Consider the following 23632-nt stretch of genomic DNA (forward strand, 5'->3'; position numbering starts at 1 on the left):
AATGCTCTTGGCCTTAAAATAAGCTGAGGTCTTTTCTKGGATACTGTTCAGTTTGTCTATCTTGCCAGTATTGAAATTTAGATCTATTAATAGGTAATTTTACGGAARAGGACTGCTATATATAGAAGGGTGATGCCTTTTCTCACGTGGCTTTTGCTTCCATTTCACACATGCTATGTATAATATGACATTTCTTTCTACGAGGCAGAATCACTTTTCTAGAAACAGTGAAGGGATAGCATTGCCATTTGTTGCAAATTTCTGGTTTTCTCTAACCCTTGAAATATTTTGAGCAACAGGAAGTGAAATGCCAGACACAACTGGTGATTCTTCTGATTTTCTACATTTTYTTTAGAAATGGTCAAAGTAAATGCTTCAGAGGAGGGTAAAAGCAAGAAACCCTTTGATAGTGAAGGTCTCTTGCTTTGTTTCTTACTGATGCCACTTACACAGGATAAAAGCACTAATATTTTATTTTGTGCACAGTGAAACTTCAGCTGACTGAATGCAGCTTTAGGAATCGTAGTTGTGTAAATACCAAATCCACGTTCTTATTTGTTGGAAGTGAAGTGACATCTAGGAGCACTGAGTTTCAGAGGGTTGTGTAACTTCCCCTTTTGTATAATTGTGCTCTTGTATAAAAATGTTTTATTTACCTTCTTTTGCTCAATTTTGTATGCTTTTGTCATTGTATGCTGTTAATATAGATTTTTTTTTCTTTGTAAGTGAAGCTGAATGTGAAGGACTTCATTCATTTGTGCTTGTTTCCTATTTTTGAAGCTACTGTTGTCTTTCAAATTCCTTTTCCAGGATGTGATTAGATCTAAATGCAGAGTATAATATTTTCAGTATTCCCTATTGCATCCTGCATACAATCGAATACCTTTTTGACTGCTTCTAAATACAAAAAAATTTTGCACTGAACTGCCTATATCTGTCTCTTTGCAGATTTCTAAAATAACAGCACTTGTTTTTTGTCAGTACGTACGTATTTAATGTTTCTTCCAGCACTTCCTAATGATAGATTGACCGTTTATTCAGCTTTAAATTTCTCTGGTTTGTCAGGCTGCTTTTCCGTGAGCAGCTTGGCCTGCGACGGCGTCTCGTGGGTGAGAGGGGAGGTCTGCGCTGCCTGCCTTTTCCGTTCCTCCCCTTTGCTGCTTCGGACTCCTGGGTCCTGCAGCGTCCCCTGCCCCGCCGTGGGTGCTCAGTGGACCCCGCGCGAGCTCGTCTCCTTGCTCCTCTGCAGGAGAGCTGTCTGTTACTGCTGGGTTGAACCGACTGAGGGGGCTGAGCTTAGCTTTGGTATTTATTGGGCCCTTCTTGAGCTCAGTAAGAAAAGAATTGTGGAAGCATGGGTAGAAGCAGAAGGTGATGGGCAAAGTGGAGTCTTTGCTTTCACCCTCATCGCTGCATGAGGCTGCAGCCTGTTCAGCCCAAGCTGAACACCTTTTCTGAATGTTTCGCTTCGCTGATGACTGCTCCTGGATAGCTGTCTGTATAAATACAGATATATGTACATTTATGCAGTAACAAAGTAAAATGTGTACTTGCCTTGGCTTGAAACTGCAGTGGAAATGCCTTTTGACTGATGTGTTTTATGTTTACAATGGAAGTGGAGAAAAAAGAAATCCTCTCATACTTCTGAAGCATGCTTGTGGTCAAATACAAACCTTGGCTTGTCTGCAGAAGCAGGTGTCCTTAGCTGTGGTGTTCACCTCATTGGTGCTGCTCATGTGCRTTCAGATTAAGAAAAAATTAGCTGTACTTAACTGCTGCTGTGTTAGGGAGAAGGGAGGGAAGGTGTAAGAAATAATTCTATATTAAGATGTGTGTGAGCTGTGCCCGTTTTTGAGTGGGCATTACAAACAGTAGATGGTTGATAAATAAGGGAAATAAATGAAACCAGTGGTTTCTGCTATAACCAACCATTTAAAAAAAGATTAAGCTGTTTGTATTGCATTCAGGAAGAAAAGGTAAGCCTCAACCTCCAGTACTTATTTTGGGAGTTTTATGTGATTATAACTGTTGGATTTGGTCCATACAGAAGCCAAAATTCTGAAGGAAATGAAAGGCTGTACTTTATTTTTGCTGGTGCTGAGGGAAAAGCAATATTGTATAGGGCACTGGGCATGAAATGAAAAATACAACATTTATTTCAATAAGCATTCAGAGTTGCTTTCAAGGGCTACTGAATGTCTGATTATGACATGTAACTATTTATCATCAACTCTCCTGTTCTGTGGTGGGTTTTTTTGGTTGCAACTGTAAATGTGGCTTTTTGCTCAATGCAACACTGGCTATGATTTGGGGTTACGTGTGGATTTGGTTGTAATTAAAATTCTCCTACGTAACTTTAACTTTGAAGCCGTCTTCCCTTTCCCCCCAAACCCTGAAAAAACAATCCCTTCCCGAAGCATCTCCTCTGCTCCTCTGGAGCACTTGCACTGGTGTAGCGGGAGTGATTTGAGACACACATGCATAAAACTCTGCCATAGATTAGCTTCAGTCATTCATTTTTGCCCTCTCTTTCAGAGCAGAGCTTGACYTTCTGATTGTTGATATTCCTTAGAAATGCTTGCTACAGGTCTTTGGCGTGGTAGTTTTGGGGTGTACTCTATGCTGCTTATGTGGTAAGTGTTTCCCTGCTGCCTTTAAGCTGCAATGTGATCTGTTCTGCCCTCCCAGCCTCCCTTACTGTGCAGCAAGAAGCTGTAACTGCATCCTGAGCATTCTCTTACATATGTGTCTCAATGATCATACTTGACAGGGTTTTAGCAGTTCAGACCCTTACTGTTTTTCTGAATAACTTGATGAGACATTGAAAATAATCTATAAGGAGATGTCAGGTCAACAGCTCGATGTTAAACTGTTTGTGTCACAGGACCGAGTGTGTGTGTGTGTGTGTGTGTGTACACACACATATATATATATACACACATATATAGATGTGTGTGTGTGTGTGTATGCGTATATATATATATATTTTTTCTTTTCCCCCCCCTCTCCTCCTCTTCATGCTTTCTGAGTAGCTCACCTTCAAGGTCTCCTGCGTTTGCCTGTTGAGCTAGTATCTTCTACTGCTCTTAGACTAAACCTTCTAACCTCAGTRTGAAAGATTTCAAACACCTTTTAGACTGCGCAGAAGCATACTGTGACAGTAGTAATTCACAGTATTGTTTATTTTGCCATAAGAGTAAAACAGTTGGAAAGGAAAAAAAAAACTTTAAAATAATTGGTCTTTATGGCTGAGGCTTCCCTTTTCATAACGATAAGCTATCTAGGCCTACATTCTCTACATGTGCCCAGCAAATGTGTATGTGCAACTTTCTTGTTCTGCCCTCTTGGTTTCTTAGATCTCTTCCTCTTCTAGAAGTCTTTTAATAGAGTAATTTGAGTTAGAAGGGACCCCTGGAGGACATCTGGTCCTACCTCTGCTTAAAGGTGGGCCAGCCACATCTAAGTAAGCCACTTCTAAGTTAAATCAAGTTTTCCAGGATCATTTAGGGCTTCGCAGATGGCCCAGTGTACAGGCCATCTCTGAAGTGGCTAAAGGCAACATGGGACTCTTTACTTTTTCCCTGTAAGGTTTTACAAAGGATCTTTTGATGACTGTGTTTCTTCCCAAGTTGTAATGCATTTTTGATACAGTCTTTATGTCCAGGTTTGTTTTTTCAACAGAAGTCATCCATTTAAGCTAAACCTACTCATATGCATAGCATCACAATAGCTGGATCAGTTTATCGTATATTAYTAGATGTTCCTCAATCTTTCCTATCATAACTTTCTCGGAGACCTTATYGGGGCATTGGTATGGCCCATCAGGCTTGTTCAGAAGTAGGAGGTTAGCTCATCTCTGTCTTTCTGAACACTTAACCTTCTGTGCTGGTAATACTGTGACTTTAGAAAGCAAAACTCTCGTGGGGACAGGTCTTAATCTCTGAAGGTAGGTAGAGCAGTTTCTTTATTCCTTGATACAGTGTTGTTTAGATGCTATTTCCTATCAAATCTGTACAATGTATTAAAACTGGGTTTCCTTGGTTCTTGTAGATAAGTTTGTCAAAACAATATAAATCCCGTGTGAGATACTCTAATCATTATAGGCATTCTTTGAAAAACACAGCTCTGTTCCTGACACGTACTTAAAACATAAGCAGGAAAGATCCTTGGATAACTTGACAAGGAGAAGGATAGAAGCTCACATTGCCTTTATCCTGTTCAGGAGAGTGTAGCACACTGGTTCATCTGCAGAGCCCTGAAGTATGCTCCAAGTATATTCTTATGTGAGGTCTTTTGCAAAAGAAACCTTTTTATTCCTTACTAGCAGTTATTTCTTGGCATCACTTACTACTTCCAATTGTCACTCAGAATTGAAGAAGAAAAAAAAAAACTGTAAATGACAGGTTATTTGGAGTATCAGAAGTGTGCTCTCTAGAAGCATGCCTTTATGGACATCCTGCCTTCTCTTTGTAGCTATCAGCTTAGGAGAGACCTTAGCGCCTGGTTTTCATTTAACGGGAATTTGTGCAACCAGCAATTTCTCTTTATTGTTCAGAAATCAAATATAATGCATATAATTGTAAGCTTTAACATGTATTTACAGAGAAGTCTTGTGGCTTGCCAGTTTGACCTTTGCTATCGCAAATGTCCCAGACTATATGGAGTTTGAAGTTGTATAGCTTCCTATCTGTGCTTCCAACTGCTGAGACCTTTTTGGAGTGGCATGCCTGAAAGCAGTGGTGGGACACGCAAACTCCATGGAGTTCCTGTTCCTTTCAAAGCGTCCTAGTGAAAGTTACAGTATCAGTTTTGATCCATAGTTTACATTGCTTTAAGAGGGTTTCTTCATGTGTAATTCATGTATCCCAGTTGTGCACATTGCTCTTCCCCCTCACACCTCCTTTTTCTGTTTAAGTTTTGGAAGGTTTTATATCCTGCAAAACATCTTCCTTATTCATCACCATGCCACCCCAAGACACCTAGCAAAATCCTGTGCAACTTGTAGCATCTCCCAAGGTGTTCCTGTGTATGAAAGGAGAGAATAATTTATGTTGTTTCTGAATAAAGGTCCTTAACAAAAAGGGGGGACTGGGAAGGGGGAAGTTCCATGCTCACTGCATGAAATAGACAATATTTCCTGAAACAGGAGATACTAACCTCAAAGAATTTAAAATAAAACATTGATTTTATTATTTTTTTAAAAGGGGACTAGGAGAGACAAAAATGGTAGAATAGTCAGTCTTTTTATCCTAAGTGCAGATGAAACTGATTAAACCTTAAAAACTCGCCTCAGTCCACCCGGTTTATTAATTGAAGAATTTCCTCTTCCCCAGAATGGGAAGTGCACATTAAAACAGAGCTTTGCCCCTGAGTAGCAGTGATACTTGAGAACGGTACATTTTCTACAATCCTATTTTCTCTTCTGTGCTAGAGGAAATCCTAACATGGTAAAAAGCATATATTTTTTTTTTTTTTTTTAAAAAGTATGTTTAAGGAAGTTCTCTTTCATTTCCTTGTAAAGCATGAAATCAAATTATAGCCCATGGCCCACAATTATTTTATTTTTACATTTCAAATTCCATTTTCTGCTTCCTTTCAGTGCCCATGAACAGGAGTTGTACTGTTTGTGCAAAGTCAGCTAAAAAGATTACCATAAACAGAAGACGACACAGTAGCTTAAAGAAGCCGCAAGTCAGAATCCCGGCTTATGCTCAGGGCTGGTGTGTCAGGAAAACCTCCCACCGATGTGCACTGGAGCTCGACCTGCTTTTCCTTCTTCCCTCTGCTAGTGCAGCTTTTACTATGTTTAAAGCCAAGTCAGCTTAATATTGATAAGATTATGGAAAAATTTGTGATAAAATACTACAGCTTGTGTTTGCCAAAATAGTGGTGGTAGTAAATGCTCAAAACTTCTGCAGTTGTTGAAGACAAAAACATACAGGTTCCTCCTGCTTATTGAAAATGCCTTTTGATTCTCCTTTTCAGCCACATTAAAATTGCCAGTTTTGGAACTAATGTGAAAGACTGATTTTTTTCCCCCCTTTTCCCCCTGCCATATTGCCCTTGTAAACTTATTGCAAACATTGCACTTGCCATATATCTTCATCTACCAGTGTGAGAATTCGGTTGTATAGTTTGCAAGTGTGCAACAGGTTGCACAAACGGAAGGATTCTTTAGCCCACGCACATGCAGAACTGCAACAGCCTCTGTGCTGGAGGTTGAAGGAGATACGCTTTTTAAGAAGTGATGTTTGGTTCCAAAGCAAACACAGCAATTATYGTGTTTTATACATGTTTTAAAGTACTGCCTGTAGATTAGATATCTGYGTGGTATTTCTCTGAGAATACTGATAGATTTGTTTTTACTACCTTTATACTTTTGCCCAAGGATGTGAGAGAGTAACAAGTACAAAATTGTAGAGTTTGGACTTCAGTTTCTACTTTGGTGAACAAAGTCAGCTGTGCTTTACTTGTATAAGCTACATGGAAATCAAAAGTGGGCATGTTACTACTACACAGATTTCTCATAAATGTGTTATGCAAGGGATGGAGGTCTGCAGCGTTGCCTGGAAGTGCAGCTAGGCTAGTCTTTGTTTTAGTCAAACTCTGAAGATACAATATGCTAATAGAAATGCAGAGAGAATGAAATTAGTGTCTGTTTAGTGATTGAAAAGTTCATCAGTGTGTGTGGGTGGGTTATTTTGGAGGAGAGGGAGGGTTTTACTATGATATTCTTTTGGGTCATCTGTTGTGTTGTGTCCCCTCAGCTGTTCCGGGATACGATGTGAAGAATCAGCAGTGCGTTAAGTGCTGAGAGTGTTACGGTTCTGCTCGTGCCTTGGAGCTGGTGCTCAGTTTAGGGAATTGGATTTGCTGATGGCTGCTGCCTTCTGAGCATTTGAAATTCGTCATAGACTATAACGTGGGAGCATGCTGATTTGTCTAGTCCAATGAACAAAGACTACTTTGGAAACACTGGTGTTTTATTTTTTTGGTGTATTGAAATAGTAAGCTGCTCAGATTGGGAGAGGCTACTTAAGAGCACAGTCTGCTCTGCTTGGCCAGACAAGAATACTGCGTATTTCAAGGTGCTTGCTGTGGGTATCCGTGTAAGCGTGGATCCTGTAKGTTCTGCAAGCAGTAGCAGTAAGTTAGTTAGCTCCCTGGTGACTGTTCACAACCTGGTACTGCCCAAAACGCAGAAGCAAGAGTGTGTGGAGTACAAAGCACGGACTAGACTCTTCTCTGTATAAAGTTATTTTGTTAATATCTCTCAAGTTCTTGTTTTCTTGTCAATTCTATGATACAGATGAATGCTGTTGCCTCCAAGCTTAACTGACACAATTTTCACTGCCTTTTCTCTCTGATGCTTTCTCACTAGCCTTTTTGCATTTTCCCCATATCTGACTGTCATCCAAATTCTCTCCATTCACCTGTTATCTGCCTCGTTTGTTTTTTTCTTCACTCAGTGGCCGCTTATTTCTTTATTTTTCCCTGAAGTTATCTTGCAATATAATTCCCATATTCTTCCACCCTCTTGTGTTTTGTGGCGACAAAATTAGTTTGTTGCATTTGCTTTTAACAGGGCTACACCTGAGCTGTTTGTCATCACAAGAAAGATATTCTACTAGCTGATCGTTCTCAGGCTAAGTGAGAAATCTCGCTTCAGTAGGACTCTTCATCTTTCTGAACTTCCTTGAACACCTCCTGTAGATGAAACGGCAAATGAAATGTTACTCTCCTGTTTTTTCTGCAGGGGAAATCATTTGAAGAATACCTTAGTTTATCATGGAGTCTGTAGGACCTGCTTCAATGTAGGTATAATGGATTTTTTGATTGTTGTGCTTCCTTATACGCAGATCTTTGTCTCTCTGACTCATTCAGATTCATTTCAAGCTCCTCTTGCCTGCTGTGAAGGTGTGAGGAACACTCATCTCTCCCAGATCGCTTCCTATCTGTGCAGGACAATATCCTCCCCCTTTTTTTTGAGTAAAGCATTTCAGTTCCTTTTTTATTCTCTCTCTATCTATGCCCATGAGAGCAGATGGGAGATGCTCTCTGAGCAAATAATGCAGTTTTATAATGTGATATCATCACCTTGTTTTAGTCTTGTCATTGCTTTTGGTGCGCCCACTTGGTATGACATTTTTATGCCTGAATTTCCAAGAGAGATTACATGGACAAGAATATTCTTACATGATTCATCCTTGCTTGTCTTTTGGTAAATCTTAAACCTAGAGAAAAATTCACTGCAAACATTGTTCGTTTTGTTGACTGAAGTCCGACATGGTAGCAAGTTGATTAGTAGTCTGCTAAAGATTATTTAAACTGCAGGTATGAAGTTGAAAGCTTTGTACCTCTTCTCTTGCTGTTTGTATGCCATAAGGAGGAGTATACAGAATTCCATGCTCATGTTCTAGAGTGTGGTTTATGGTTTTGTCACCTTGTTGCAAGTGAGTTGCTGTCTGTCTTGATTAGAAATCWTATTTGTGAATCCTCTGCTTTGACCTCCCTAGATTACTCCAATTTTGTATTGAACCTATTTTGTATGATGGAAGACATCTAAAGAAGCCCACTGTAAAGTAAACTGAAGTATGAAACTAGGTAGGGGAAGACTGAGGGATTCAGAAGGAGAATTGTCAAAGATGTGGTATTAAATGGTTCAAAGAGGAAAGCTGAGAGCTGATTCTCAGCTTTATTTTTTTGTTGTTTTGTACTGGGGTCCTTTAAACTTAAGGAGTCATGTCTTGGTATGTGTGAGCAGACTCGTACAAAACATGTCTTAAGCAGAATGTGGTTAGTGTTTTTTGTCAGTACTGCCCTTCATCTCTCCCTCCCTTCCACGACTGCTTTGGGGACGGGTCTGCCCTGCGAGGAGCTGCTGCTGGTGCGGCTTTGGTTCCAGCATGCAGCATAGCTCCTGCTAACAGTGCCCAACTGGCATGATAAGGATTTGGAGGAGGCACAACTGGTGTATCAAGGCACATACTTGTTAACCTGAATTTAGTGCTGATTTCTTGTCTGTAACATGTTTTCATCTGGAGTGTCCTGCTATGTTTTTCCATTGTATTTCTGGAGTTTTTCCATAGGCTATTCCCCCCTCCTTTTTTTTCTCTCTCTCCTTTTTTTTTTTTTTTTTCTTTTTTAAACTGTTGTTCATTTTCTCTTTGCTATGAAATGCCCCAAGGAAAACATTTTTGAGTTTCTAACAATTGGACTGTTTTTTTTATTTTTTTTTAAGTGTTGCCAATAGAATTGTAATAAATGGAGCAGTTGCAAGCATTTGCTTTATGGCAGATGTATTCAAATTAGTAGAATCACTGTTTCAAGATAGTGACCCTTGTATTGAAGCTGCATCCAGCAGCTTCAATACTGATTTTCTTTCCTGTTGGAGAGAGGAGATACTGCACCATATATACTGTAGCAAATCAACTACCCTTTCCAAAATCAGATTCATATCTGGTTACTGTGGTGTAATTATGGAGTACAGTGATTTCCATGCTATAGTAATTAGTCACAACAGAGTTAGCTAAAATTCATGCAGCGACATTGTTCTTGCACTGGACATAAGACTTATCTTATTGTGGTATTAATAATTGTATTTAACTTAATTAAAACCAAAGCATGAATTCCCATTCGTTTTAATTGTCAGCTGCATAGTAAGAGTTGCTATGCGATAGTTTAATACAAAACATGAGTGTCATATTACGTTGTATTACATTGCATATTACATAAAAAAAGTCTGCTACATGTACTCACAAAAACGCATGTATTTTGTTTAAAGTGTTTTGTTCTACTTCAATTCCCTTCCAGCTATTCATTCCCCTTGCCTCCTGTTTTTTGTACTGTACTTCTGTTTAGYGTATAACCAAAGACCAAAGTCTTTTGTACAGCCTTGATATTTGTTTTAATTTAAGCRAGTTCTAAACTAATGCAACTTTAGCAACAGTAAAAACAAAAAATACATCTGGAGGGATTATGCCCACCTTCAGTTTGTCTTGGAGAGTGTTCCCCCCCGTCCCTAAAGGATTGAGGGGAAATTTTTTGCAGAAACTTTACAGATGTCATAATTATTCAACTAGATCTTTAAAGAATTTAGCATTCATTGTTGCGAGATGAAAGCTTTRGTAGGTTGAAAATAGTCATTTATAGCCGTAACTTTTTTCTTGTTGTGGTTCCCACCCACATATTCACCCATGCACTTGAGCCTCAGAATGATCTCCTGTGCTGAGTTCATGGGAATTAGGAGCAAGGGTGGCTGTTTCCATGTGACAGCCATTGTAAAGAAAAAAAAAAGCGGATTGGAGAGGGCAGAAGAAGTTGCATCCATTTTATATTTTTCTGATTTATATTCTTCTGTACTCTTAGACATGAAATGTTCTGATAGTTCAGCTTTAGATTTTTGATTTACTTTTTTAATGTATAAASTCTTTATATTGCAGTCTGATTTACTTTTTTAGAATCTTATTCAAAACATGTGATTTGAAATAGTTTTTAGCTATGTGATTAACATCTTCTGGCTGGTGATCCAGAATGGGCTTGTATCTAAGTAGGAATGAGATGGAAAGGTCTGATTTTAACTAATGCGATGCCCAGTGTTTATTGTAAGCTTCTCTGAAAACGTGAATTTCAGGTTGCTGCACTCAAGTAATTAAGATTGTATGACAACAATAYTACTGAAAATAAATTTAAAAAAATCCCTAAGTGTGATGAGTAACATTAGCCTAAAATCTAGGAACGTTTTCATGAAGAACAAAGATTGAAATCTATTCTGTTTTTGACTGATACAGAGGGCGTGTTCCAATTATGTAGACTTTAATTGRGAGTAATGATGGTGCATTGCGGGGTTTAAATCAGCTCTTCCTCRCAGTGAGGAGTTACAGGAATTTTTGTGGTAAATCTGCCTCTGGTGATGAGCTTGTTTTCACTCTTACCAAATTTTGGACACTRAAGGAAGAAATGGTGGGAACTTTGCAGTTCTTAAGCATATTCTTTGTGTGTTTAAGTATGTTCTTGCCTAGCTTCTCTTATTATCTTTTGGAGTTCAGGCAAATGTCATGCTTGGTTTGTTTGTGTTGTGGTACCATCTTCACACCTAAACTGTTAGTATGGTGGAAAGTGCTTGCATTTTTTTTTTTTGTATGGTCTGATGGCTTTATCATATAGCTTAAATTCCTCAAGTCTCAGCTTCAAACAGTTCTGCATTTGATGTTTATCTTTTGTTCATACTTCTCAGTCTGTATGTATGCAAACATTTTTTTTTTTAACAGAAACTATTTGAAAAAAATGATCCTTAATCTTTTTGTGCTGCTACAATACYGACTGTGAATTCTCTTCCAGGTGCCCAGATTATTGATTTGATGATGCTTGTAATAGACGTGACAAAAGGGATGCAGACGCAGTCGGCAGAGTGCCTGGTAATTGGGCAAATTGCCTGTCRGAAGATGGTGGTAGTTCTGAACAAAATAGATCTCCTTCCAGAGGGCAAGAGGCAAAGTGCCATTGAGAAGATGACTAAGAAAATGCAGAAGACATTGGAAAATACAAAGTAAGTTAACAGTGAAGTTCCTCACCCACATTTCCCCTTGAACATGTTTCTAAACACACCTGATCTGGCCTTTGTTAAACAGAGAGATACCTTGCAAAGCTAATGAGGTAGATAAGTAGAGGATGGTGAGTAGTAACATTACCAGAAACTTGAATGTAATCCTGAAAAGTATCATGTATAGAGAAATATTTTCCTATAATGAAGGAAACATTAGGGGATTCCCTTAACTAAGGGTAAAAGGTGTGATTCGTCTAACTAGGCAAAGAGCAGAATGGTGGAAGTTTATGAGATATAATATGGAGGATCCGGTTGGGTTTGTGGTCGTCAGTCTTGTTCAKTTTAATTATTTGAGGTAAATGACTGAAGTACAGTGATACTCATGAGTGACAGTGTGGCTGTAATGAGGTGGGAAAATATAATGCAGAYACAATGTATTTAATGGCACAGAAATTGAAGCATAGGTTGTTTTGCCCAAGGTAGTAATGGAGCACTGTGACTTACTCCTAGATGTCTAACTGTTAAGTCACGTTTTGACTTGAAGTGTGAGGACAGCACTGAGCATAGTGGGGGCAATGTCACCCGTTCCAAAAGGCAAAGCTTGACTGGATACAGCAATTCCTGTTTACCTTATTTGTGATGGTAGAGCAAAGTCTCTTTTCAACTACATCATTGCTGCAATACTGACAGTGGAGATCTTGCTGTTTTATCAGCTCTTCTGTTGTTCTTCCATCCATTCATTTCTATCAGTATGATGTACAAGTCGCTAATAAAATGAAATTTCTTGTTGCCAACTTATCAGAGTTGCAGAGTTCTACTTCTTTGAATTCTCTCTTGTAATTGTTAATTAAAGGACAAGCAAATGCAAGGTATCTTGTTTTTCTCCATAGGTTGCTGCCTTTCATTTTAGGGAAGATGGAGGAAGAAGACACCTGCAATTTAATCTGAAATGCTTAGTGATTTTTATTGGTTTTGTTTTTRTAGATGTCTTTAGTCAAATTCATAGTTAATCTGACTCGAGATAGCATTGAACTAGTAGAAGCTAGAAAAACTTCAGAGTAGAGATAACTMTCTTTTGACTTATTTTTTAGTTGCTTGAAAAGTTGATATAAAATACGTAAGTTATCATTAAGTAGYATTTTAATATTCAGTCTTTCTCATCTGTGAATATTTATAATCTATACCAGACAGCTAATGATTTTTAACAGTTGAGTATATCTTCATATACTACTCAAATTTTAAAAGGACATTTAAAAAAAGTAAAAATGTTTTACTCTTCTTGAATGGCAGTCATTGCTGCTGCAGATGTTTAGTTTTGATTTAGTCCACAATTGTATTGCAGATAGTTTGAAAAGACTGTTTTAATTGCATACATTCATAAAGGAAAGACTAATTTTTGGAAGGTATCTATCTGGTATTCGTAAATATTTCCTTACATACACTGTCTGAATTAAATCTTCTCTTCACAGCCTGGGATACAGATGGGTCTTGCAGCATGTCTTAAAAGTTAGCGGACTTTGTGAAAACTGAAGGGGAAGTGAGGTTTTGGAACACTTAACRGTGAAGTCCTTTCCTCCAGCCCCCTTTTAAAATAAGGATTCACAGCAGCAGATCCCAACAGCTGTGATTCCACCTGGAGAGAAATGGTCTGTCATAATGTTTTAATTAGTSATTTGAACTCTGGATCTTTTAATGCTCTTTTATCAGACATGTCTACGTGTTGTTCCCATAACACAAATTCAGTATTTGCATGTGTACTCTGTACTTTATGATGCTTTGAAAGCGCTGCTGCCCTGAGCTGGCTGTAAGTGCTAGTCCTCTTACATCTCAGGCCTGTGTTCTTTCTTGACAGCTTCTTTCTCATTTGACTTTGAATTTCCAAATGCATGCTTTAACTGTTTTTTGCATTTCTGAACTGCATTTATTAGCAGGGCATGTGCTGAGGCCATTTGAGAGTTGCCTCTGACCTCAAACACTTAGCTCTAATGTTTTCCCAGGACTAGTTACTTAATGATTATGGGTCCTTTTCATACACAAGCACATGTGTGCAGTTCCATAACAGTAATTAAATCAAACTGCAAATGTAGAATAGATGTCACCGTTTATAAYAGTGAAATTATTGTGGTGTTGTTGGATGAGTCTGTGGAAGGTGAAAGAATAGAGGAGAATAACTGTCATTCATRTATTTGAATAGCTTGGCACTTGCAAATTTGACCTCATCATAGCTTGCTCATTCCAAAGATTGATATGAAAGTAAAAGCAAACTGTCCCTGTGAATGGAATTTYTGTTTTGTCATGATTTGTTGCTCATGCCAGCTTTTATCTTTGTCCAGCAGAGTCTAAACTCTGCTGACAATAAATCAGTGTGATGTAGTAAGACAGTTCTAGCAGAGCTGCATCATATTTCGAAGTACTTCCAACTTCCAAGGCAGTATGTGATTATTCCAGTTTGTTCTGGTAGATGGTAAAAGGAGTAAGACACCTGATTCAGCATAAATTTATATTTATTACAACACATTGCCCAGAAGAGTGTATGAAAATGAATTTCCAAATTTTTTTTATGATTAATCGCGTGGAATTCTCAGTACAGTTTATGGTTAGTGGCAGGATTCTTGGTGCATAGTTTTATTACCCTTTGTCCCTAGGTGCCTCAGGCTATAAACAGAGAAAATAGCTTGTATTCTGTATTACTGTTTCACCACTAAATGAGCTCCTTCTACAGAACTTAGCAGTTTTCCTGTATCAAGGCATTGTCTTTTTCCACCATTTTTTTCTAAGATTAAAATTTATGGGTTGACAGGACAGTGAGGAGTCAAAAGGATGATGGCAATCATGAATTTAAGTCTGAACCTGTTGTGTACAAATCAAGTACCTGTAAGACCAATCAGTCTTTTTTATTTTACTGCTGATTATCAATCCATTGCTTTAACTTATATATAATTTAACATGTTAATTCTGACTTTTGCAGAAATATAGTAGTAAGTTGACTTACTTTCTAAATTGTTTTCAAAGCAAGTTATCAGATGAGACAAACAGTAGTTTATGTTTTGGTGAGCAAATGTTACAAATTCAATCAGCTARCTTAAAAAAAGTGCTGCTGAACATCAGGGACTTAAAGAGTAAAATTCATTGTAAGAGATGAGCTAAACTGAGGTTGAATGTAGAAGAACTGTTCTTCTCTGAAGGTAAATGCTAAATAGATACCATAATTTAGCTTGCCAACAACTTGATATTTTTGGTTATGATTTAGTTTCATAAATTTTGATTTCCACGGAGTTAGATCTTACTGTCATATGCAGATATTTTACYAGCTGTCTTGAAGACTCAGGTAGATAAGATGTGCCATCTTGGACCTAGTTCATGTTTTGAAGCTTGTCTGTACAGCGAGGATTAATATTTTTAATGAAAACTGAAAATCGTGTTAGTCTCCGGATAAATGGCTTGAACACAAGGCCGCTGCAGTAAGATGTAAGTGGCCCTTGCTTCTGAAATAAACCAAAGTCTGTCTTTTGCCCACCAGTGGAAGTTGAATCAGAGGCTAATGCAAAGCTAAACAATACTAAAGATTTTGTAGTGAAGTCCAGTAGCACAAATGCCTGTAATTCCGGGAGAAAATGTCAGTTATTCGCTCTGGGGAAAAGTAGATAAAAACTGAAGGCAGTTTCTCCACGTTCATTGTCAGGTGAGTCTGGAACTACTTTGCATTTGCCCAAGTGGGAGATCTGTGGTCTAATGCTGGGAGTCTTTCTCTCTTTCAGGTTCTGTGGGTGTCCTATTGTTGCTGTTGCAGCAAAGCCTGGTGGACCGGAAGCCCCGGAGTCTGAGACTCCACTAGGTGTTTCTGAATTAATTGAGGTACCTGCTGAAGCGCATAATAATGCCATAAAATATGCTCAAACTTGTTAAGTTGTTGAGTATGCTATACTAGTACCTAATGCTGAGGAATTCCTGCATTAATGTGGGTTTAAGGAGCCTAATTMTTTAGGGATCCCTTTTAACTGAATGGAGGAGTTGAGGCTGAGTGCCTCAAAAGGGCTCTTTTCCAGCTGTTTGGTTTTAGTGCTTTTGAATAGCTGAGGCTGAAGAAACAGCTGTCACACATGTAGTAAAATGTGTTTTAAAGTTGTTAGGGATTAATTACTAAGCATAATGAATAAAAGTAACTTTAAAATTCTGCCAGATCCTGGTGGTGGTCTTTTATAATCACCCCACAAATTAAGAAAACTAAAGTTGGGAAGTTGAGCACTAAAGTTACACATCTGGGTTTGTCTCCCTCATGTGCCCAAGTGCATGATTCTTTGTTCTGAACAAGTCTAGCCTCATCCCTCGCACTGGATGGATAGGGCTCAACTAATGAGCAGGTAGTCAGTATTTTTTTTTTCTTATTCTCATTATTCACTGTGTGGCCTTATGGCTCCATTCAAATACTGCTCTGCATTCAGAATGATTAATTTCCTCCTGGACTTTTCTTTGGCACTCGTCACTGTGGTCTTGACTGCTTGGCAAACAGTTAACTTATTTCTGAAACACCAGTATGAAGTGTAGAGGTGACTTTTATCCCACGTTTCATTTGGGAAGCTGAGGCACAAAGGAGTTAAGTTCCATGCATTCACTAATTTTGGATGCCAAATTTGGAGCTCCTTCAGGACATACTTATATACAGTACTTAACGTGGTCAGGTTATGGAACCTGCCAAATTTGATCACAGTTGAGAGTGCTTAGTGCTTCTGTTCATCAGGTTTTGGGGTTTCTGYTTGGACAGTCTGAAAATGAGGAATACAGTCTGTGATTACTTGTGGCAAGTTTCATTTTGAAGAGAATGACRTTGCATAGAAGCTCTGGCATAAGCAAGTGCAGAATCCATTCTTTAGAGCAGCACCATGTGCCTTCACCGTGAAACCATCTTTCTCTTGTAATGCTCTGCCTTGCTCACTGCGTGCTTTGCACCTCTACGAGAGATGAAGAGCACTGCCTGGATTCACCCTGGACATACCCTGAATAAGATAGGGCCTGGAAAAAAAATATATGGCTGATATAACAGTATGTCAGAATCCATGTGAGCAAGAAAGGCTTTAGCAAACTGATACTTCCCAAATATTCTTAGTTCTAGCAATGCTGACTTTTTAGGTAAGGATAAATTTTCAGGTTTCACAAAAACTAAATTGTGGTGTATTATGTTGTGTGAAGCTTACACTGTGAAGAACATTCAGAGTTACTGTTTTGGGTAGGTGKGCTTTATAGCTTGTACTAGACTTGTCACTCCTTCTGTGAATAAGCATTGCATCTTTTCTGTGAAAAGCAGTGCATCTTTTCCTTGGTAGATGTCACAGCTACTTGCAGTCAGTGGAAAGTAGTCCTAAAACAGAGGYGTTATTCTTTGCAGACTTGTCAAGGTCTGATCTGGTTGTTGCAAGGTTTAAAATGCCTCTAAATTGCCAAAGTTAGGGTACAGCACAAATTATTAAATTTAGAGATGTCTGGAGCAATAGCAGCTTGGCTTGTACAAAGGCAGGAGTTTCCACATGGCTTTCAAGCACCRAATACCATACTGACCTTGCAGGTGTTTGTGGCCTGAGCTGAGGCATTGTGGTGTGCTGTGGTCTGGCCAGACTGCCTGCAGCAACATCCACGGAGGTGGGGATAAGCAGGTCTTCAGTTTTGCCTTTGTCTAGATCTAGGTAGATTTACTGCGCTGTTCTCAACCTTAAAAACTTCGAAGGAAATACCAATATTGCAGCTGTTTCTGTCAACTCCGAGACTTAATATTAGAAGAGTTGGCAAGTGAGCTCTGCTGTTGAACTTCAGAGTTTTATCCTTTCTGTCCTTGATAAGAGATTCTCTCTCCRTCGTTCTACCATTGCAACTTAGGCTTAACCTGCTGTTCCTGACCTTAAAAGCAGATATTAAAGGCAGCGCCAACTAAAAATGCTGATGTGATAACAGGAGTAGGGATCAAAAATGATTTGAGATGAGGAGTGAATCAGTTCATCTTAATCTCTATTAGGTACATGACTGAATTTCTGTAATTAATTTCTTCTGTCTATCATAGTGTATTTCRAGAAACAAAGTGTCAACAAAAGTGCAAATCCTAAACTTGGAGAATTTTTCTAGAAAATGCTTCTTATATAGCTATTTCTGTTAGTGGCTTGATCCTCCAAGAAATACTAACATAAATCTGAAGTAATGTTTGGCTGTGTGCAGGTTTGTTCTCATAAAATCAAAGAAGCTATAGTAACAAAATACATTAAAAATGCTCTTTTTGGAAGAGGATAAAAAAAGAAAAAAGCAGGGGGAAGGGTACAGGAGTTCTTGCTTTGCTTTGCTGCGGTGCTTAGATTGAGTTTGGCAGCAACTTTGTCGCCATTGCAGTTTTGCTAATCAAGCTGAATGTGCAGCACCAAATCTAAGGCAGAAAATCGAACTGTTCCTGCTGTTAAGTGTGCATCTCTGCTGTGGCTCGCACAGTTAATTTGACATTGGTGTGTTCTAAGCTCWTTGGCAGATGCCTGAAATCAGTAAAACTGCAAGCTTGTTGAATCAATCATCCACTCACCTTCCTTTTGCTTTATGGCTGTCGTGACTCTTCACSCAGGCATGGTCCTGCTTTTATCTTTTTTTCAGGTCCTCAAGTCTCAGGCTTACCTGCCATCAAGAGACCCCTCAGGACACTTCCTTATGGCAGTCGACCACTGTTTCTCTATCAAGGGTCAAGGCACGGTGATGACAGGGACTATTCTTTCTGGCTCGGTTAGCCTTGGTGACAGTGTGGAGATTCCTGCCCTGAAGGTGAGTCTCTCATYTTCATTTCCTCCCTCAATTTTTCTGATAGAAGGGTACACTTAACAAAGAAGAGTGTGTTCTCCAATCTGAATTTATTGACTTATATTCATTGTCTTTATTTTTCTTTTTTTCTTTTATTCTACTATAAGCCAAGCTTATAACAGAGAARAATACTGAGATTTGTAAATGAGGTAGCTGATAAAGTTAACTGCTCAATTTTAGTTGAATGAAGAGGATAGAAAGCTGGCTAAGATTAGTGTGTTAGATCTTTAACTTTGAGAAAGCAATCTGAACATCTTTCCAAGATGGCACGTGCCCAAGGACTGAACAAGGTTTGAGTGGGGTTACTTRCATTTTCAGATGCTGTAATGCAGTGAGCAGCCTTGCAAAAGGCCCTGGCGAGGTAGCCTTCCCGAGGTGTTCGGAGGCGAAGGAAGCGACAAGAGGAGGGCACGGTGGTGCTGGGCGCACACTGCCTTTGTTTGCTGGGTGCTTAATTGACGTCAGCATGTTCTGAGCGCTGCTGGGCTGCGGTATGTGGCTTGCTCCAATCCAGCGTTTTAGAGAGCCTGCAGAGAGTCGAGAGGCCTTTCAATGGCCTTGGAATTGCTTGAGCATTGTTACTGTTTTGTTTCCTTAAAATAGTCTGTCTTTAAAAGCCATCAAGGTACTTTGATACTTGGAACGAGCACAGTCTGTTTCACAGGTGCTGATTTTACTGCTGTGACTTTCCCTTTCTGTTAGGTACCCTGAATGAGGTAAGACCTGAGCGTTTTGCAGCTGCTGCTTGAAATAGCCCCAGTCAGTTGCATGTGAAGAATAGACAAGTTGTGGCTAGATGGGACCTTTCAGGGCTGCCAGTATTATCAAGTCCTATTATTTTTAAGGATCTTGCTTCTTKCACTGAATGGACATGCTGCTTTCTCATCTTTGCTTATACTTTGCAGGGAAGCGAAGGACTAAGTGAGGCATTGATTTCATCTGAAATATTTTGCTGGTAGCTTGCACTTAATTTTAGGTCAGCCTTAGCCTTTTCTATGGTAGCTGGGATTATCTGAGAGTGTGTGTGTGTGTATATATATATACACATATGTATGTGTATATATACATATATATATGTGTGTGTGTGTGTATATATATATATATATATATATACACACACACACATTACCTTTGGATAAAAATAGTTTGCATGATACACACCATCATGTCCGTTTTCCTGGTGGAGTTCCTCAGTGCCTGTATTCCTACTCAGAACATGCAGCCCGTTCTGGGAGCCCTGCCTTTAGTTTCTGCAGGGACCAGGCTTAGCTAGGTTGCATCAGCCTCTTGTTTTCCCCTTGCACAAGTCCTTCCCTTTTCTTTGTTTTCTGCTTGCTGTCCGGGACCTGGTGGCACAAGGGCTTCAAAGAGGGACAGGCAATTAGCAGTGCGAGGCTGAGGAGTGCAGTGAGTGATGCCTCCTGTCCATCAGGGCTTTGCATAGCAAAGGCAGCTACTTTCCCTTTGGAGTAGCACTGGTCAAATTTCCTGTTGCTTTGGGCTTCAGGAGTTGGGGGTGAGACRGAGCAAGGTAATTATTTCTTTCAAAGAAGGAATGCATAACAAGACTAGGGATAGAAGCGACTGCTTAGCTCGTAATGTCCAAGAATATTTTAGAGAAATACATCTAGGAGTTACAATCTGTTCTTTGAGGATCTCTATGACAGCAGAAAATGACAAAAAAAAAAAATGTAATGAATAACTTGTCTATTGTGAGTGGGCATTTAAGAGTAAGGTAGGAGAGACTTAAAAAAAAACAAAAAAAAATTAAAGGTGCTTTGAGGGATATTTAAGAAGATGCTTCCCCCCTTCCTACCCCATCTTTAGTGGCTGAGGGAGCAATGAGGTAAACGGCAAGGAGCAGATAAGCAGAGTGTTGACCAAGAGGATCCAGATCGCTCGACATTAATGACATTAACCACTTCCCTTAAAGTTCATTTTGAAATAGTATTAATGGATTAATCTTTCTACTGGTTTGTAACCATGGATTAATCTTTCTGCTGGTTTGTAACCAACACATCTGAGTGGTACAGTAGCGGGTGGAGATTTTTGTTTTGCTTTATGCTGCTAGCAGCTTGTGAATGTTGCTGTTGTACAGGTATGGAAGCCAAAAGCACAGTAAAAGGAAGCAATTTTTGTAGGTTTGAACTGTGTGTCGTGCTTACCCCTGCTAGCGTCACAGCGAGTTAGGCTGGGATACCTACAGGAGGTCAAGCCTTTGTCAGGCCTACGAGGTAATGGAGGAGGAAGCACATTTCACAACACGTTGTGGTTTATGACTCCCTCTGACCTTTTTTTGCCCTGACCCTATGGTTACTGAGATTGACAGCTGGTGCCCACTGGGCATTTAAGGACATTACAAACCAGCTGCTTTTTAAATTTGAGGAACCCTCTCGCCAAATGAAGTGGCATCGCTTTGCAGTTGTGCTAATGGACTTCGACATTTTTGACCGCTTGAACCTGCACAAAGGAGGGACACAGCAATTAAAAATAAACAGTGACATTCTCAAACGCCCATGCTCGCTCTGATTGAGGTTGAGAGCACCAGCAGTGCGTGGATTCCTTTATGCTGTTGCCTATGTAAATTGCCATCTGGGGTTGATTATCCATACAGCAGAAAGAAAAATTATATATATGTTTGGCAAAAAGCTTTGACACAGCAAACAGTTCACTATCCAATTCAGTTAATACTGTTTGTTCACTAGCACTTGAAATCCACCTTGAAGAGCGTGAACTTAGGATTTCTGCAGCAAAAACATAGCGTTGGCGGAATTCTGATCGTCCTTTAGGATTACTTTAGTGGTCTTCGGTCTCTGCAGTGCTACAGTTTACAAACTATAACAACTTATGTGACATTTTTATTTCTGCTTTATAAAAGTTCCTGGAGCTTACTAAAGGGGTTTATTTTATTTTATTTGCAATAGAGATTCATTTTGATTTACTGATAGATTTGGCCCATAATTGTTTCAAAATGTTGATCTAAGTATATTTTATTTTAGTGAATGTAGTTTAAGTGAGAATGAGTTTTGAAAGTTCTAGTTCTGAGTTACACCTTTTATAGCATTCTTTAAAAATGTAAAGTATTTTTTCTGTGGGGGAAAAATATCTCTACCTACTGTATACAGATGAGAAGAATGATAGTAGCTTGTGAGGAGCAGGTGTTTAGAAGGCCTAAGCAAAACAGGCAAGAACCAAGACTTGGCTTTTTGTTTTTAACATTGATCATCCTCAAACAAAAAACAGTGTGCAAGTTAATGCAAAATATGGTGGGATATACAGTCTTCATCCCTTCTGCCTGCTGTTACTGATTATGACCTTAAATTGCACAGTTGCAGGCACATTAGGAATTCTATAAGAATGCATAAAACAGATGGTATTTTAATGTTCCTGTTCAGAGATGATGCTTGGAATCAAGGAAACTTTTCCAAGTTAGTTGGTAAGAATCACTTCCTCTGTTTCAGTGTTGTGGAGGTTCGTGAATGTAGTAAGGAGGCAAAGATGTACAAAGTAAATGAATGTAGAGTCAGGAGATGGGATGAAGTTGATTCATAGGGAGGCTTACTTCAGAGCAAAGTAATTGGATCTTGATCTGTCAGTAAYGTGTGGTTGTCCTGAAAGTGTTGACTTGACATTGCCTTATCTATGATCAAGTGCTGCAGTGACCACAAAGCATGTATGTGCCAGCCAGGTATGTAGACCACTGTTTTTGTCATGATTCTAGTAAGTACAAACATGCTATTTGCTTTATTGGAGCTCCTAGCTGTTCTGTTTTATGAAATTTTTGAAGAATGTTATATAATTATTGAAGAATATTACAGCAAGTTGATGCAAACTGAATGGCTGGTGGATGTTAATTCCATTGGAGCCTGTATAAAATGTATATTTTGTACTGCATTTTGTCGGAAGTTCATGAGTGCTTTGAAGGTTGACTGGCTGAGTTATTGATAAATGGTTATTCTGATGTTTACTTGCAGGGAATCTTTTTCTTCACTGTGTGCTGGATTTGAATAATGTATCTGGTATAATACAGTGCTAATAAATAATGAAAGCCAGACGCCCATTCACTGGACTGCCTTTGGGAGCAGCCTCTTTGGACACTGTTTTTTGATATCCTTGGTGTGGCTGAGCTGTTATTAAAGGGGAAGAAGAACATTAATACCAGGTGCATCCTTTCACTATCCTTGAGGCTTGCAGTAGACATTTACTGTTATTAATGTTGAACAATTCAATCACAAAGTTGCAAAAGTGTTCATGAAGTTATAGTTGGAGAACGGTCATCCAGGTGTTTTAGTTATTTGAGCTACTTTTAAGAGGTCATCTGAGACATCAAGTATGAAAAACGTGAGAAACTTAATTTCTGTTTATCTATTCAAGTCCTCTAGTAAAGGAGAGTGTCTATTTTAACCCATAGTGGATTCTGACTTGGCAAGGGCATATTTCTTGTCAAATTATATGGACTTTCTGAACCTGTGAGAAGTATCATTTTGTAAGCATGATACTTTGAGAAGCTTTGTAGAATCATGTACCTCAAGCATATGACAAGAGACCTTTTATAAGCTGCTTTGTTGGCTAGATAACCTTGGTCTGGTTTCTGGCAGACGTTCTGTAGCTTTTTTGCCTTAAGCTGTAAAAAAATTCTCCAATGTCTGATGGAATAACTTAAATAGTATCTACAAGAGTATTGCCTTCAAACTACTCTAGCTATCCAAATTGTAACATGCATTTGCTTTTGCCCATGTGAGCACTTCAGCTTCTCTGACGTACCAAGACCTCCAATTAGTGAGCTTTAATATATAAATGTAAGAAGTTGCAATGCATATAAGGTTTGTTTTTTTTAAGCTCATAGAGTTGCACAATTTAGGTCTTGTCAGAGAAAATATCCCAGTATATAAATCTTGGAAAGCATGTTGGATCAAAATCCACTGAGTTGTACCATGAAGACATTTGTATGTAGAATTTCATAGTGAAATCTCTCAAATATATTTTTACCATTTTCATTTTTCATTTGCTGGCCCCCCATATTGTACCTCTTAAGTTCAGGGTCTCTTGACTACCTTTTGCACTACAAGTAAATAGAGCCATCGCTAGATTTTGAGTGTGTATTTGAGTGCTGATTTTGTGTCTTCTTTCCAAGGCCTCTTTTTTTTTCCAATACTTATGGAAACATCCTTTACATTGCTGAGGTATATCTGCTGGGGAAGAAGGTTAGCCCACCTCAGTGTAGCGCTGCCCTCCCTGGGAATATACTGTAGGGAAAAAAGATGT

General features: G+C 38.9%; 1 protein-coding gene across 2 annotated transcripts in view; it reads left to right on the forward strand.

Moving 5' to 3' along the window:
• EEFSEC (eukaryotic elongation factor, selenocysteine-tRNA specific) overlaps positions 1-23632 on the forward strand; it is a 134439-nt gene that overhangs the window by 28518 nt on the left and 82289 nt on the right. For both annotated transcript variants that reach the window (XM_085324457.1, XM_085324465.1), the window contains exons 2-4: positions 11341-11548; positions 15304-15400; positions 18167-18331. In XM_085324457.1, the coding sequence (XP_085180583.1) occupies positions 11341-11548; positions 15304-15400; positions 18167-18331 (470 nt within the window). The remainder of the gene's footprint in view (positions 1-11340; positions 11549-15303; positions 15401-18166; positions 18332-23632) is intronic.

The sequence above is a fragment of the Rhea americana genome, unplaced genomic scaffold (genome assembly GCF_003343005.1).
Source record: "Rhea americana isolate MKP2758 unplaced genomic scaffold, rheAme1 scaffold_120, whole genome shotgun sequence".
Lineage (NCBI taxonomy): Eukaryota > Metazoa > Chordata > Aves > Rheiformes > Rheidae > Rhea > Rhea americana.